Source organism: Seriola lalandi, unplaced genomic scaffold, assembly GCF_002814215.2.
Source record: "Seriola lalandi dorsalis isolate HSWRI2012SDOR001 ecotype SW California unplaced genomic scaffold, Sedor1 jcf7180002054062, whole genome shotgun sequence".
Classification (NCBI taxonomy): Eukaryota; Metazoa; Chordata; class Actinopteri; order Carangiformes; family Carangidae; genus Seriola; species Seriola lalandi.
This window is the reverse complement of record NW_019524615.1, coordinates 554,477-571,045: the sequence shown is the minus strand read 5'-3', so window position 1 is coordinate 571,045 and position 16,569 is coordinate 554,477. Positions and strand designations below refer to the sequence as shown.

At 41.1% G+C, this 16,569-nt stretch overlaps 1 protein-coding gene across 1 annotated transcript; it reads right to left on the bottom strand.

Moving 5' to 3' along the window:
• Positions 1–1,541: 1,541 nt before the first annotated feature.
• On the bottom strand, positions 1,542–11,379 carry nradd (neurotrophin receptor associated death domain). Its single transcript, XM_023403069.2, has 6 exons — positions 10,928–11,379; positions 6,565–6,697; positions 6,023–6,376; positions 4,586–4,811; positions 4,314–4,456; positions 1,542–3,437 (listed from the first exon to the last, which is right to left on the bottom strand). The coding sequence occupies exons 1-6, from the start codon at positions 10,964–10,966 to the stop codon at positions 3,124–3,126; spliced, it is 1,209 nt and encodes a 402-aa protein (XP_023258837.1). The 5' UTR covers positions 10,967–11,379; the 3' UTR covers positions 1,542–3,123.
• Positions 11,380–16,569: the final 5,190 nt, after the last annotated feature.

The following is a 16,569-nucleotide window of genomic DNA, read 5'->3' as shown; positions in this document are numbered from 1 at the left end:
CGAACAGATCTAAGCAAATGTGACTGACCTCTCTTACATGATTAACTGCTGAGTGCGTACTCAATCCCATTTTAGATTGTCTCACTCCTCTAATAAGGGTCGCACATGGCATGAATGCCACTATCGCACGTACCCACAGTGTTGAGCCAGATGTTTGGCCCCTGTAAAGGGAATCAAAGTGATCGACTGCCTTCATTAGAGACGTTAAGTGCACTCTAAATATGGAGACCCATGACGAGTGGAGAGAGGCGCTGCTGTGCTTCCCCTTTCTCCTCTGTCCCAACCCCCCTCTCAGTGTATGCACATTCCGTAGCCCAATGCCTGTGTGCTCCAGACCGCAGTTAAGCAGTCCCGTCTGGAGTGTCTGACGGCATGTAACGCTGCCCTAGGCCATGCAAGATGCCTGCTCCCACTTAAAACTGAAGGCAAAGAGATCATTAACAGATCTGAGTTCAGAGCAGAGTGGGAGCAGGAATGAGATTGTGTCTCTGAGAGAAAGAGAAAACTTTCCTCCACAATATTTGGGATCAAGTTTTTATTTTTATTTCACCCTCAAATTATTAAATACCTCTTAACTGATTTCCCTCAGGGTTTTGGATAGGAAATGTTCTTATACACTAAATCCCTTGATATGGGGTAATATATTCCAAATATGTCCAAGCTTCCACGGTGTGCAATCCATCAAGTGGGGTTTACACTTAACTGTAAGTGACAGAAATGTTTATATGACTGCGGTTGTAGTACAGTTCAGCAATAATTTTCATATTTCCAAGAAGGTATTTGCCATGTGGTGAAAAAAGTTTAATGTTGCTATAACTATAAAGGCATATAACACAGTATCTGAAGTACATAAGCAATGGCAGCTTTTATACTAAGATGGTAAATGTTTAGGGTCTATGGGAGGTGTGACACAAAGACACCTAAAAATAAAGTATTAATCAAACTATTGAGGTCTGTTGAACCTTTTGTGTCCATTGTACCTTGTCGGATGAGCTTAAGTAGCCTATTTATTTCAACCATTTATCCTTAATTTTACATTTAGTTATTTCAACTGTATATCCATTCATTTTGCTATCCACTACTTTTAGCTGTCAATTACTTCTAGCTATTTCACTACTTATCCACGTTATTTAGCCATTCATCCAATACTTTCAGATATAACAATTTATCCATACATTTTAGTTAGTTCACCATCCATTATGTTAAGCAATTTCACACCATTTTTCCATTACTTAATTCAGCTATTCAACAGTTAATCCATTGCTTTTACATATCACATTTATCCAGAAATTTTAGCTTGCATTTAGCCGTTGTTTTCAGCTCTTTCAACTTTTCCCTGTGCTTCCTAACTAGTTTTCAGGCACTCTAAAAACATGTTCAGGAATTACAAATGGCACAATATGAGGATATATACAGTCTATTTTTTTTATTTAAATTGTAATTGGGGTTTTTTTTTTCCCCAAATTAATTGAGCTACTCCGCAATCAGATACCTCCAAGCAACTGATGCTACACTTGAAGTCCTGTTAGAAAAAAAGCGCATTGACTTATCAAAGTTATTTATTAAATGAATAAAACTCTTACAAAAACACAGAGGCATACCATTAGGAAATATATACACAAAACCATACATGGCTGGCGTAAAAAAATATCAAACCATTTGAGGCCGTCTCATAGTGTAACTACCACATCGCCGATGTTCTCAAAGATTTTATTTAGATTTAGACTTGAAATAGTGGTAAAATAAATACAAAAGCAAGATGGACACAAGGGCTGATATTAATGGTGTCTTTGGTTTGTTTTTGTTTCTGTCTAATACAAGAAATTATTTTGACAGAAATAGAGCTGTGTAAGAAGAATAGATTCATTTCTATTCCTTTTCTTCTATCTTCACAGTTCATAAATGATCTCACTTTAAGCCATGACTTATCAAAACAAATCAATATTTAAGATATTTACAATCATAGGTGATTATTAGGAAGAGCTAAGAAAGGTGTTTTTATATACGTATTCATATACGTCCTCTGATGAGATTTGAAACATCACTGGTGCATAATATATCCTCAGTGTAAATAAATACCAAGGCTACTTCGTGGCTGCAGCAGGAAAAAGAAGAAAAAACAACAGAACGGGGCGACAAATTAAAAAAAATAGCCTAGTGAGTATCTACACAATAGTTAAAGTGTTCTTATAAAGAAAATAACAACTGAAAGCATCATTGGGATGGTTAAGAAAGATTTGACCCTCAATTTCTACTAGAGAAATCTGATCACTTGGCCATGTAAACTCTTGGTTGGGTTTTTGTCTAATTATTATTTTTTTTTTTAAACCGTGCACATGTACATGAAAATGAACCCACATCGGGAAAGTCCCATCATATTCTAAAGCACTGTTGTTGGAAGAAACCATCTCCTTTTGGCAAAAATCAACAGCAATACCAAAGTTGCTGCTGAAGTCGTGATTCATAAAACGAGGCTTGCCAGACTAGAAACATAATGATCTAAGCCGTCCATGATTGTTTTTCATGTAATATCACACGGAGGGAATATTTCCTTCTGATGGAGCAGGGGACAAATCTGATTACTGTCCAAATATCAAGTAAACAGTGGTTTTTGAAACATCACACTCATGCAGCACTTGTAAACACATTATTCCGCTTCCTGCCACTTGTAGTGTATGTGGATGTCACTATTAGTCTAATGCAATCTGGCCAGGATCCCACAGTGCCCATTAAGCACATGACTGAGGCTTAACAAGAACAGAAAACTGGCTGCAACATAGTATATATTCAGTCATTGTATTATATTCAGTGTAAGTATTTTCATTTCCCCTAGTTACTGGTGATCCAGCTCTGTAGCGATAACAGACACATCGCAGGAGAATCTCTCATGCAGTTGGAGTCATGTAAAATCAAATAGTGAAATAAACTGGGGTAAAGTGTTATTAGAATATTTTTTGTTGTCTTAGTAAAAAAAAAGATAATAAGTGTCCATCAAAGCAATAAGAACTGTCAGTGGCAGTCTCCAACAGTGACAGATGTTGATACGAAGAGTGCCTCCCTTGTCATTTCAATCAAAGTTCTTCACTTGAGTCTGTGACTGTCACACGTGTGTCTGAAAAGCTTTCACACCACAGAAACACCCTGCGCGGGGCAGTTAAGAACCGTCACCACGTCAGGCCTCTCGATGCGGGCCAGAGCAGAACACAGCAGTCCCAGAGTGGAGCCTTCTTTCTGGGTCCAGTTAGAGAGGAGTGTGTGAGCGGGGGCCTCTCCGCGCCCAAACAGGTCTAGCTGTTCAGACTCGTAGCCCAGCGCTGCGCCCAGCTGCCTCCACCCCCGGCCCCCTCCCTCCTGCAGGAGGCACTCCACCTCTTCCTGTCTGTGGGGGGGTAGGTTGATGTACAGACGATTGTCCTGCTTGCTGTCCCTCTTGGTCCCTGTGGATACGCAAAACAAAATTAGCTCACCGTTTGGCTTTATCAACCAAAGACAATAAAAACAGTAGTAATATTATTAACAAGAAATGATAGGTCTCCTGATAGATATTTCAGATAGTTCAACATCTAATGGGCACAAAAATAGAAAGTTTCCATGTCATTATTCTTGTGGGAAACATTGGGAACTCAAAGGGAACCATGGAGTTTTCTTGTAAACAAACAAGTTTACATCTATTGTTTCTTACCAAAACCCAGTGTGTCTATCTTTGAGGCCTAACCAACGTGTTGAATGCATTTCCTTCCACATAAATAATCTACAAAAGCCATCTTGCCAAAGCCAAGTATTTTGAAACCTGCATTGTTTACATTCATGTTTGTTGGCTACAAGTCCAAGTTTCTTGGATGCGTTACTGCCACTAATCAGTCGATCAGTGGAACGGCCCGTAACCGGCAGCCGGACATGTGTCGAGGGACACGTACATTTGCATGAGATACAACGTGGGGATGCACTAACAAGAACACGCTGTAGCACTACAAGTGGTCAAGTACTTCACAAGGTACCTTTAAAAGAAAGTGGAGGTTTGCTCTGTCTGGAACATAAAATGAATTTTCCTTTTCTTTAATACAATCCACTTATTCCTAATACAACCCCTAAAGTCATTTGAAGTTATATGTACAAGGACTTTAAAATAATTTCTGAAACGATAGTTAGTTATCAGTGTAAATTCAGGATTACCTTTGATCTTCAGTAATGCAATAGTGCAGGTAGTAAGTGCATTTCAGGACATAAAGGGTCTAGATCTTTTAGTAACCAGCTTGATGCCTTAGAAACCTTAATTTAGTTTAATTTCAAAGAGCTTGTGTTGTCTACCACACCTTTGCTGGGCTGGTTGTCCTGTAGGCTGTGAGAATCCAGAAAAACGCCGCTGTCGCTTTGGAGCTTTTCTCCCTCTGGAGATGATCCCATCTCAGCCGCACGGGCCTTAGAGAGAGCTTTCTTCTGTTTACACGATCTCCAGCTGAGAGGAGCACAAGAAAACAATGTCAGATAAATTACACACAGTGAGCTATTTGTCATCCCAGGGCCAATCTTATAATCATTATTACATCCTTTTAAGGACTAGGGCCCAACCCCAGTGAGGACTCACCATTTATAAGCCACATAAATAAGCAGACCAAGCACCACGGCAGCCAGAACAGACACGTAAGCCAGAATGTTGTTGCTGCCACCCTCATCCTGTGGGGTAAACTTGGGCGTTCCAGGGGCAGGACTGGTCTCCCCTTCCTCCATCATCTCTTCTACTGCTGGTAAGCGAGGAGTGTTACGAGGCCCATCAGACTCGGCGGGACGAGACAGAATGTGCAGCTTCTTATCTGTTAAGATTGAGAGAGGGAGATATGTCAGGTACAGTAACATTGCATGTGCACATATGGACATCAGAAACACATTTGGGCTGCATAAATTAGGGCCAGAAATAATTCCGCAGAAGCCTGTGCGCCCGATGTAATGATAGCCTCAGTCCTCCCGGTCCCCTGGGGTTTCAAAACCTTTCATTGCCCCTGTTTTCAGCCTCGTCTTCCCTCCTGCGGTCTGCCTATTTTAAGATCAAACACTACAAGGTACTGTGTTGACCTCTCAGGGGTCAGAGAGTCATGATATGTGCACCCAGAGTGCGTACAGATGACCTGACTCCTGGAGAGTGAGTGTAGCCATTTGGGAGCAAGCAGACTAGCTGTCAGGGTCAGCAGCCCCCCTTGGCCTTCAGGTCCTTGGGGTCAGTTAACCTTAAGACCTTTCAAGCTCATACCAATTGGACGACAGCACTTAAGTGGACTCTTTTTCCTCTGCTCATGTTTCCAGGCTCCGAGTGTTACAGAGTGTTCAGATGAGGTGTGGATGCAGGTGTTGACCACATGTCCTTGTATTTTCACAGGAACTCCCACTCCCTCCCACCGCCCCACCCCCCTCCCCCTTGAGCTCATTCTTTTTATCTTTTTATCTTTCACTATTACTGCCTTTCCCTGCGTTAGATCTTTAAAGGCTGGCTCTATCCTATATTTTTCTTACTGTCAGCAAATCCCATTAAAAGTCCAAGATCAGCCGTCTTTCAATACTTTTCCGGCTAACCTACTCACTCTGTGGCACTCAACCCCAAATCATTCACAAAGAGGTCACAAATTCATGGCTTCATTTTAAAAAAAAAAAAAAAGTAATTTCCTAAAACAGCCGGACACTGTAGTTTTATACTTAAATACTGTGTTTCACTATTTTCAGCTGTGGGTTTACAGCAGCCAGACAATGTATGTAGGACTGTGTGTAGTGCCCATGTGCATCCTAATGAAGGAGCACATCACCCAGAACAACGATGTGGCTCCTGTATGTGTTTCTGATCAGGTCTATGGCGTAAACGTGACGTAAAGTATATAAAGCTTTGGCTACGCAGAGAACACTTGTTAGTAGCATCAATTCAGTGTTGGTTTCGGTCTTTTCATGGGATTTTTTTTTACACTAAGACAAATAACAATATCACTAGGCTTATAAAATCAAATGTATTCTATCACTCCAAATCTACGTCACAACTCACCCATGCAGAGCGTGTCAGAGTTGGGCATACAGGCTCGGATCTCCACCTCGCTGTCAGAGCACTGGGTGCAGGTCTGGCAAGGTTTGGTGCTGGCGTGCTCCTCAGAAAATGTTCCCGGGCCACAGATGTGGCACATACTGTCTCCCTTTAGGCCGCACTCCTGGGTAGCACCTTCACCACGGTTGCATTTGGAGCAAGGCGCACACAGGCCGTGGGTGCTCAAAAAGAAGAAGCCGCTGTCACATTCGCATTGTGTGTCTTGACTCGCAGAGCAAGAGGCCACCATGGGGACACTTAGTGGGCACTTGGCGCAGGGAAGGCAAGGGCCGAGGCCTTCAGATGAGGAAAATGTTCCTGGGAAACAGATTACAAAATCAGCGTCAGTCTAAATAAAACTGTTTGTCTCATAAATATCAGAGGCAATGATGAGACACAGCGCCGTCTTAACTCTTCCAGCCCTTTGGACAGAAGACGGAGATAATGACAGGGCAGGTGAAACGTATTCTTTATCGGTGCAGTAACATTAGGTTTTAATTGCTTACCCGTTGGGCAATGTGCGCACTTGGTATCCTCTTTCCCACATTGTACCTCCACTCCAAAGCCAGCAGGACACAGACTGCAGCACTGCCCTGACTCAGTGAACTGGTTACTGGCACAGGCATCTCCAAGAGTGAGCTGCAGTAAATAAATGACACAGTAAGAAAAAAATATCACCACAGCGTTTTCCTGTTTAATTTGAAATACCATCTCAGGTTTTAGTGCATTCTGGATCCACCCTGTTTACACAACAGCTACATGATTCATATTCAACTTCTCAGGGAGGAGTCTCCGAAAAAAGACAACAAGAGAGGAAGTTTTTCTTTGTCCAGGGAGGTTTTCTGCCTTAAATCGCACACATCCCGCTCTTGTGAAGTGGGCGAACTGAAAATGGCCTTTTTATCTTTCTATCTGCCTCAGTTTTCACCCTTAAAGTGCTCAGAGTCCTTATCTGCAAGTGGGTAATGGAGAGCCCAGCTTGAGTTGTGACATGAGGGATAGATCAGACATTCCTAACGGCTTGTGCAGCAGAGTTGGTGCCTGACAGGAGGGGCTGGCTTTAATCAGATGGCTTTAGACCAGTGGAAAGAATAAGACAAAAATGGGTGAAGGAAAACACTCAGAAAAGGAGGAAGGAAGAAGTAAAAGAAAAGAAAAAAAAAAAAAGAGCTTCCACTCTCCCACTCACTCCAAATCAGTGTGAATGACAACGTGTAACTGTGTGTGTGAATACAGAGAATGTGTGTTTATTTCCTGACAACAGAAAAGGAGGGGGCATGAATATAAAGGAGACGGTTCCAGCCCCAGGGGAGGGTGTCAGTTAACCAAGGCTGCCCAGCATGTGAGTGTCTGTTTGGGTGAGAGGGGGCCTTTGAAGTCACCAAGCCCTGCAGGTGTGTCTATGAAGGTCAGTAATTCACTAACTCCCCTTTCTCCAGGCTCTGAACAACGGCATCTTAAACATGCACGCATTTAATGGAGATTGGCCTATTCTGCCTGGGGGCTGACAAGAGCAAACAGATGTCTAACAACTAACCTCCTGCAAAGGGGAGAAGTAACAGCTAAACAACCCACTGATGTCTCTCTTTGTCTGTGAAGTCTGCCAAGGAACACAGGCAACGTGTGTGAACCTGTAGAGCCTCCAATGAAAAGCCCACCAGAAACACACACGCGCACGCGCACGCACACACACACACACAAAGTGCCATGCTCCCAGTCGCAAAAACACTGAAATGTTCCATGCTGATACCACAGGAGAAACGACTTTGAAACGGAGCTCGCCTCGCTCCAAAAACAACACCCATTTTTACTGCGACGCTTACAGAGGAGCCTGATGATATCTGAACGCCACAGAGCCCAGATCAGAGGTATTAGTGTGTCGGGGTGGTAGGATCCAGCAGGCAGGAACCAGCAGGATGTTTGGAGTTGGCAGACTGTGACCAAACCTGGACCATAATAACTTGGAGCAGAAAGGCATTCTGGTAACTCTGGTTGGTCTGCTCCATGTGACAGATGGAGCGCCTCTGCTACCACTAGCTCACCTTTTAGCCCTCAGTCTATACTTTGATAAATATTTGGTGACAGCGGCTCTGCTTTATTAGTACCTCCAGCTTGGATTTCTGTCATTTTACAGTGCCTGGTGTGAGCCCGGGCTGGCGCAGCTCTGTAAGCCTGCCTGGAGGGCCGGCTCGGCTCAGAGCAGGAACTCCCAAAGGTTTGGCACTTTACCCACTGCCCAGCGTACAATGAAATATTTAGTCCATGCCCCACTGGGGACGAAAGGGAACAGTGATCTACTCAGTAGAGGAATGACTAAGTCATTATCTACTGTATACATTAAAATAGTGCTATATATGGTTACCACTTCATGTTTATCGGTGTGAATGATATCTTAATATCCAGTTACTGTTCATTTCACCTAATATTGTAACAGAGTAAGAAACTTTGATAATTTGATAAATTCCAGGTAAAAAATCAGAAACATTAAGGTTAGATCCTTTTTTGTCATTTCATACAAAAAGCTAGATTATTAGTATTAACACTGTATTACAAAAAAAAACTTGTATATGTAATTTTAGGATAGGTGGCTAAAATTGCGTATGTGTACAAGTGTGTTTCCACATATTTACAAGAACAGCAGATAATTGTTTTACAGGTTTTGTGACATCAGAAGACAAAATCAACTAATCTGATTGTGTTGATTTTACTTCAATGGCTCATAAATGAAGTTTTATTTAGTAGTAAATCGATCACTGTGAAACCTTTACCCTCTTGCTATATTTGATGGTGCTCCTACAATATCACATCTTGGCATTATCTCTCATTTTCAAGCAAAGATTAATTTGATGTGCCATGCTCCAAAGCATGCCTGCAGTTGTATGTGTCACCTTGAGGGCATAAAGTCTAAAGTGAAGGGGGGGAGGGGTCTGCAGTTGCTTTTTCCATTTAGGTAAGAAGTTGCAATCTGAAGGAATTCCCCAGTGAGAACACACAGACCACCGAGGAGGACTGCTTTCAATGGGGCTCTCAACTCCACGGCTGCCGGAGTCACTCAGTCATCGTGGATCATACACACACGCGCTCGCATGCACACACACACACACACACACACACATTTCAGCGTTCCCTGTGCCTGAAACATTTCCTGTGCCCCTCTGAAGTGAGACCACATTTGAAGCGCCTACGCTGGAGTTTCCAAAGTTAATCTAATCTGCATGAAAATAAACACACAAAAGGATGCTCTCTCTCTCCCTCCCTGTGAAGACACTGACCCATGAGCCTCTACTGTGTTGCCTGTGACGGCAGCAGCCTGGGGTCATTCAGCAGAAACAGCCTGAGCTGATGGAAAGTTGTCTAAACTGCACATCCCATCCGCACTGATCACTGTCATTAGTAAACAGGGAGGATAAGAGACAAATTAAAGGACACATGTTTCTCTTTTTTCCAGCAGAAAGCTCACCCAACACTTTAATCCTAAATCAGCACCAAGCGACTCTGTTAACTACTAATCTACTGATTTTCAACTTTCACTAAAGAGTTGAGAAATGGTTCCCCAAAGAAATGTGCTTAACTGCTCTATGGAAATTCAAATAACTGTGGTAACAAACCTCCACTCCCCAACTCACACACACACACACACACACACACACACACACACACACACACACACATATACACCACAAACTGGGAGAAAATGATGATAATTGCTTTGCTCCGGATATCCAGACCCCAGCAACACTGCAAGCTGTAAGCCTGGCCACTTTTTCACCAGGAACTGCCGTAAGCAACAAATGTAGGCAACATGTACAGTAAACTACAAGCCTTAGAAAGAGACTTAACTGGAGGACGTCATGAGGTGTGTGCTCAGATACTGTAAGATACAGTCAACTTCTGCACTAAATCCTCCAGTGAGTAATGACGGAAGCATGTGACCGCACAAACAATGACAACTTTTCAGTGGGCTAAAGAAACACTTCAGATGAGAAACAGTATCTTAGATTTCACAAAGAAATCCTGTTGATATTTATGCGCTTATAAAAGAAAGAGATGCATATCTTTTCAAGAGCTGAGGTTTTATCTAAAAGCTTTGATGTAACAAAAGTGCTTTGACTCTGATGAGCGTGTCCAGACAGGACTACAAGCCCCATGGGCTGTTTGAGGGAGATGAGTGTCAAATTATTGTCTGCAACTGTGGAGCAGGGGCTTTCTTATCCACTGATTCTGGTTTAATGAGCTGCTATCAAACACCTCTGAGACTATAATTCCTCCATAAAATACATCATTTATTACTGAGTCGGTTTATAATCGTGGTAAATTGCGTTATGTTCCTGCCTCAGAAGTTGTTTGGCTCCTTCTGGCTCCTGCTACTGCGGCAGATGGTGATGGAGTGAAAATTGTGTAATGTAAGTGGAAAAATGAACAGTGGCTTCCTGGTTTAAGTTGTGTACACAAAACAAAGAATTTCCAAATATTTCCAGCTTGTTTTGTGACCATGGAGGTCTACGGCTGACTGAGCGGATGTACAGTAGGTTAGGCCGCAGTCCAGGATGAGTCTCTGAGAAACTGCAGCACCAGAGCAAAATGAGGAAGTTAGATTTTGCTCCTGTTTAGCCATTTAATCAGATGTGTCCTTTCACTCTTTCCACTGTTTTTGACAACTACAGATTGACAGCAAACATATTCACCAACAAGGACAGTGTGACACAACCTTTATCAAATATGGCTCTGTGGCAACAACGGTGTAAAACTGAACCCAGTGGCAGAAGTTTACAAAAGTTGCTGTTGTGAGAGATGAGGTGATGAGAGATTATGAAGACTTATAAGAATATGTGACAGTATTTACTACAACATAAATGAACTGTTGCTTACTTTAAACAGCAGAAACGCGCAGATGACAAACAGTCTCATGTCTTCCAGTCTCCAAAATCCTCGGTGCGTCTCAGGATCTCTGACACAACTCTTTCTTTTTCAGTCTGCAGCCCTCAAAAGTTGCATAAAAAAGGTAATCAAAACCCTTATCACTCTAAATCTACCCCCCAAAAACCCCTCAACTTATCATAAAACGCGATAGTTAAGCAGGCAGGAGAGTCCGGGCATGGTCCAGGAACCAGATGTTTTAACGCATGAGAAAGCGCGGGTTTAAAATGCAGCCTGTGTGTAATCCGTAGGGTTCTCCCAGTAACAGTGCAGTAGACGCATTTGCTACTTTTCAGTGCGTTTCCCTGCTCATACTGCGAAGGTTCACACAAAGTTTCGTCTGTTTCGTCTCGCAGGATGCACGGGCTCACTCCTCTCCCGCAGCTTCGCAACAGATGAGGCAGGAAGAGCTCCAGCAGGCTCTCCTGGGCTTTTTCTCCTCCCATCTACTCAGCTTTCAAACGGGACTCGTGATTGGCTGCATCTCTACGACGCGGCGCTGGGAACAAGAATGTAGTGGAAGGCAAAAATCAAGTCTAACGTTGTTAGTGAGTGTGTGTGTGTGTGTGTGTGTGTGTGTGTGTGTGTGTGTGTGTGTGTGTGTGTGTGTGTGTGTGTTTGTGTAGTCAATTGATTGATGTGTCGTCATCCGTCCGCTGGAAGCGACTAATAAGATATTAAGAATATAATATGAGCCTGTGTTTTATTAAACAGGAGGTGATGTCGTGGACCATGAATCTGCAGACATGGTAGAATTGGTGAAAGCCTTGGCCTTAGATGTAAACTTAAAATTTCTGCATGCATAAAATATATCATTAATATATGGAAACCTATAGTGGAACCTTTAGTGGTGAATATAAAAATGTGAAGCAAACATTCATATGAATGAAATGGGAAACACTACATTTGGTCAGACTGAGATTTTACAATGAAAATAGAGGTGTGTTTGATCAGATCTGGGACCCTATATTGAAATTCTTTCAGGCTAAAATCATTTTCATCAGTGTGTTGAGTCCAGTGTTAAGCACCATGCTGTGTATTTTGTTTTCCTTTTTTCTCTCAAAAGGTACTGTAATATGTACATATAATTTTGTTCTTTTTAAAGAATCACTACCTTGCCTTTAATTTATCTGTGACCATGGATACTGCTGTCATGAATGATACATGATGTTTGTTTGTGGGTTTTTTTAAATTGTATTTTATTCTCCTTTAGTAAGTATGTAATTTGACTATGCAGCAAAAATAATTAACATATTTAAAAAAAAATACAATCATATGAATACATTTTCCATAGATATTCATTCACTTAAGAACTATACTCCAGTATAATGAATGAAAGTGTGTCCATTTGACGCCAGTTTATACTTGTACTCCACTATAATTCAGTGGGAATTATTACACTATTTCTGACCTCACTGCATGTATTTTTAAGCTATAGTTACCAGTTGCTCAACAAAATAAGACTTTACAAACAAAACAGTTTATGAAATAATATGTAGCACTGTTACAGATTAAAGTACCCAACAGTATATAAAATAATTATAGCTCCACAATGAGTGACTGCAACAGTAAAATGCTATTTACACATTCATGCATCAGTAACAATGCATATAAATTAGTATAATAATCCCAGAGGTTAAATATTTTTGCTTTTGATACTTAACGTACATTTTTTAAAATTGCCTTTTAGTGGTAATGGAGTAGTATTTTGCTATTTTTTTGTAAGGATCTGAATATTCTCTCCACTTCTGCAAAATATATATAAAAAACATAAAATAGTGATATAATCCAATAGATTTATAAAACTCAGCCCGCTATTATAAAATATTATTTCATACTGCTTCTTTTTGTTCCTTTTTTATCATAGGATTATAATTGGTGGTGTAGGCTACTTCTAAGTTACTTTACTTAAACCTATACTCCACTGCATTTCGGAGGCAAGTAAATCAACAATTACAGCAGTATACCAAGAGGTTAAAATTAGACACAACTTTACCAGCTGCAACAGCAATGAAACATGTAAACACAAATGCATCAGCTATTATAACACATTATTCTGAAATGGGCGATTCTGCATAATGGGAAATTTATTTTTGGCACTTTGATGCAAGTACATTAATACTTTACTTTACTTTGAATGCACTATTTTTACTCTGAGGTTTTGTTTCTTTTACTTACAGTCAATCTGAGTAGTGCCCCCACCACTGGTTGCTGGGACTTGCATGTTCACATGTGTGATAAAGAGTTGGACTAATTCCATAATTATTTTTCTAGTTCACAAGAAAATGATGTCACTAACAAAATGTGTAAAACAGCTTTTCAAATTAAGGGTTGCACTCTGAACTCTTTGTTAACGTCCATTCTGACAACATTTATTGTAATGAATTGTGGAAAAACAAAAACATGTGTGGATCCTGGGATAAAACATTATTAAAGGGAGGTCTGTGTGATGACACCATTTTACAACCCTACAGGGACAGTTGCATAGAGCTGTGATCCGAAACAAAAGAGAGCATGTGAATCAAACAAGATGCTCTTAAGAAGAAGTACATGTTTGATCTCAGCAATTCAAAAGATTAGAAAACCAACGCAGGGTAAATTACACACCTTGTAAATTCTAGTGAATGCATCGCAGGGGGGCTGGAGACTTCAGAGGAAAACAAATGAAGAGATCTCTCAGACACAATACTACTTACACTTCAAAGCCTGTCAGAGGATGAGAGGAGACAGAAAGGATATTCCTGCTCTGATAAAACTTCAAGGCATATCTCAGTCATACACACAGACAGAAAAAAAGTCTTCTTCATTTGAATTATGTGGGTTTATGCTCAGTTGAAATGACTATGCAAGGCTAAAGTTTCATCCACACCACAAGAATTGCATCATAAAAGTCTTTATTAAGTAAAAAAAAATTTGGTTGTGTGGTAAGATCTTTTTCTTTTTTAATTTGATGCATATTTTAGTGTTTGTTTTATTATTTGTCAGATGTTTGGTTCATTTTACTGCAAAATCTCCATTTTACCAATTAGTTTTCATATGTTATTGAGTCTCAAAATGTCCTGTTTCAACTTCTTTCTAATGCAGAGCAACTTGTTCAAGATTTTCTTTTAGAATCAAGTGTAATGTTTCTTATTCTGTCTTGCCTCAAAACACTGATTGTTGATTTTTTTTTCCTTTTCAAGAAAAAAAGCTTTCAGGATTCCAATTCCAGACGAAAACCACTTGCTAAGATGAAGATTTTTATAGTGCATTTCAGCAAACATCAAATAAACAAACACAGGTTTATCAGAAATCAGCTGTCGCCACTTCTGTATTCTTTATTTGTCTACATCTTTTTGGTGCAGAGGCACAGACTCCTTATCTGCGGGCCGAGTTCCTCTGTGGTCATACATGGGTGGGAGCGATAAGGCTGCTATGAAACAAAAAAAAAAACCATGATCTTGTCGTCCACAGGCCGAGGAGAAATGCTTCAGAGGGGAAGAGGAGGGGAATGGAGGGCTGAGGTTGTTGACTGAGGCCTGTTTGAGGGTTGTTGCATTCTTGGCAGGAACAACCTCAACAACACCAAAATTGCAGCATTTCACTCCGCCTGCCCCTGAGATCTGGAGAGGTCAGAGGGAGATACTGCCAATAATCGGGAGCAAGGTGTCAACCCCTCCTACCATTGTCAGTGGGACCACATCAGAGCGACTGCATCCCTCCTCACCCTCCCACTCCACTTCCCTTATTCACTATTCTGCGGTTTGTATTTGACCGGGGGTCTACAGGTCGGTTTTATCACCCGCCTCACCCCCTCCCCACCCCACTCAATTGTACCCCTGGAGGTGTTTATGGGTAGGCTGACAGGATGTTCGGCCCACCAGGAGATCAAAGTCTCCCCTTCAAGTAAATGTGCTGTTGCTCACTGTGACCTTTTCAACTCCAATAGGGTTAACATCACAGACGCATGCAAGGCTGGGATTACAGTAGAGGAGCTGGATGATCTTCGTTGTGGCAGCGGATCAGTTTCCTTCCTGCTGTGGTTCACATACAAGAATCAGAGCTCATTTTGCAGTAATGGACGATCATCCTCAGGATATGGGCCGTGGGTTCACGGAAAAGAGGATTCCTAAATATAAGTGTGCAGTCACAATTATTGGCCATATTAGGGCATTTCTTTTAAAAACAAAAATACAGCAAAAAGCAATAGAGCTACGTATACAAACTGATGAGGTATAGAGAGAAAACAGACAGACATACGATCACAACTCCCATTGCAATGTTTTAAGTTATGAGGAACACAGGCTATTTGATTTTTAAAAAGTAAAAGTGTATTTTCAACATCGTCCAAGAACAATACAAATGCTAAATAACTGTGGTTAAAGAGAAATGGATTAAGTCCAAATTCAAGGCAGTGCTGGCCTTCACTTAAGGCCTTTTTTTTAATAGGAAATCAGGACATTTGAACAACAAATAAAAGGCTGTAAAGACCCAATTCTGACCTCACTCGATTAATTCAAAGGCTCCGGGTGTTACTGCATAGTTAAGTGAAATCTTACATTCATAACATTTAGAGCGAAACAGAGCAGTGTTATATGGATTTTAAAATGCGTATTTGAACAGCTGCTTATGAAAACAATCCTTTTCATACTCATAATGTCTCAGTAGCACAGACATTTTAAGACGGTATCTCATCTTATGTCGTATTACTTTATTAAAATGTGATTGTGGACAGACTGAATGTATTGTTTTTGTGACGAAAGCAGATGAATTGATAAGTTAACAACATTTCAAATATTTCTTTCTTTTCTCCTTGCTTCCAACTCTGTGCATCACTCACAAAGACTAGGTAATTTGTATGTGTGCACCACGTTGTGGATATTGCATTTTCCCAAATAGTTTCCTTTGTGTCTCTCCCGTCATGACACTGCATAACAACTACTTTGTTCCAACCACAGTAAAAAAGAAGCTGGCAGGAAGTGAATTCCTCTGAAGCTCAATCAGAGACTCTCTGCTCACGTGTTTCACAGTCATCGTGTCTTCAGATGTTTGCAGCGCTTCAGAGACAGTGCACTACCAGTACAGGCAAGCATGTGAGACCAGCCAACAGTTTACCGAGTTCATTCACAACATCTAATCCACATCTGAGTCATAGCAGAGTCGTAAAGGTGAGTTCAAAATCAGATCGAGGGGGATGGGGGAAACACACATAGTGATCTATATGAATAAGAGGATTGGAGTTCAGTGTTTATACATGGCTCAAGACACAAGCTAAAAAAAAAGGCACTTTGCAGATCAAATAAAACAGGGGTATATTCATGTTAGGAACAGTTTAACAAAACTATTACAGAAACATTTGTAAATATCTTTACTCCACAGAAGGCTCTCATTTTCAGTTTCATTCATCCAGGCTCCACAATCATGATAAAAAAAAAAGAGAATATATTTCACATACTCGACCATTAAAGCCGTCCTTGCTTTAATTGTAACAGTTTTACATTGCTTAGAGCCTAAGGGATGCAGAATTACACACCGTGGTACTGAGGTGCACTTCTGGTGCAAGGATCAACTAATCTTGATGTCAACCACTATAAATGATAACACACACCCCCCCC

Excerpts from the sequence above, each read along its gene's own strand:
- nradd (XM_023403069.2), bottom strand. The coding sequence starts at position 10,966 with ATGAGACTGTTTGTCATCTGCGCGTTTCTGCTGTTTAAA. Across the intron at positions 6,698-10,927 it reads GCGCGTTTCTGCTGTTTAAA|CTCACTCTTGGAGATGCCTG; the intron begins GTAAGCAACAGT and ends TATTTACTGCAG. Across the intron at positions 4,457-4,585 it reads ATTTATGTGGCTTATAAATG|CTGGAGATCGTGTAAACAGA; the intron begins GTGAGTCCTCAC and ends TGCTCCTCTCAG.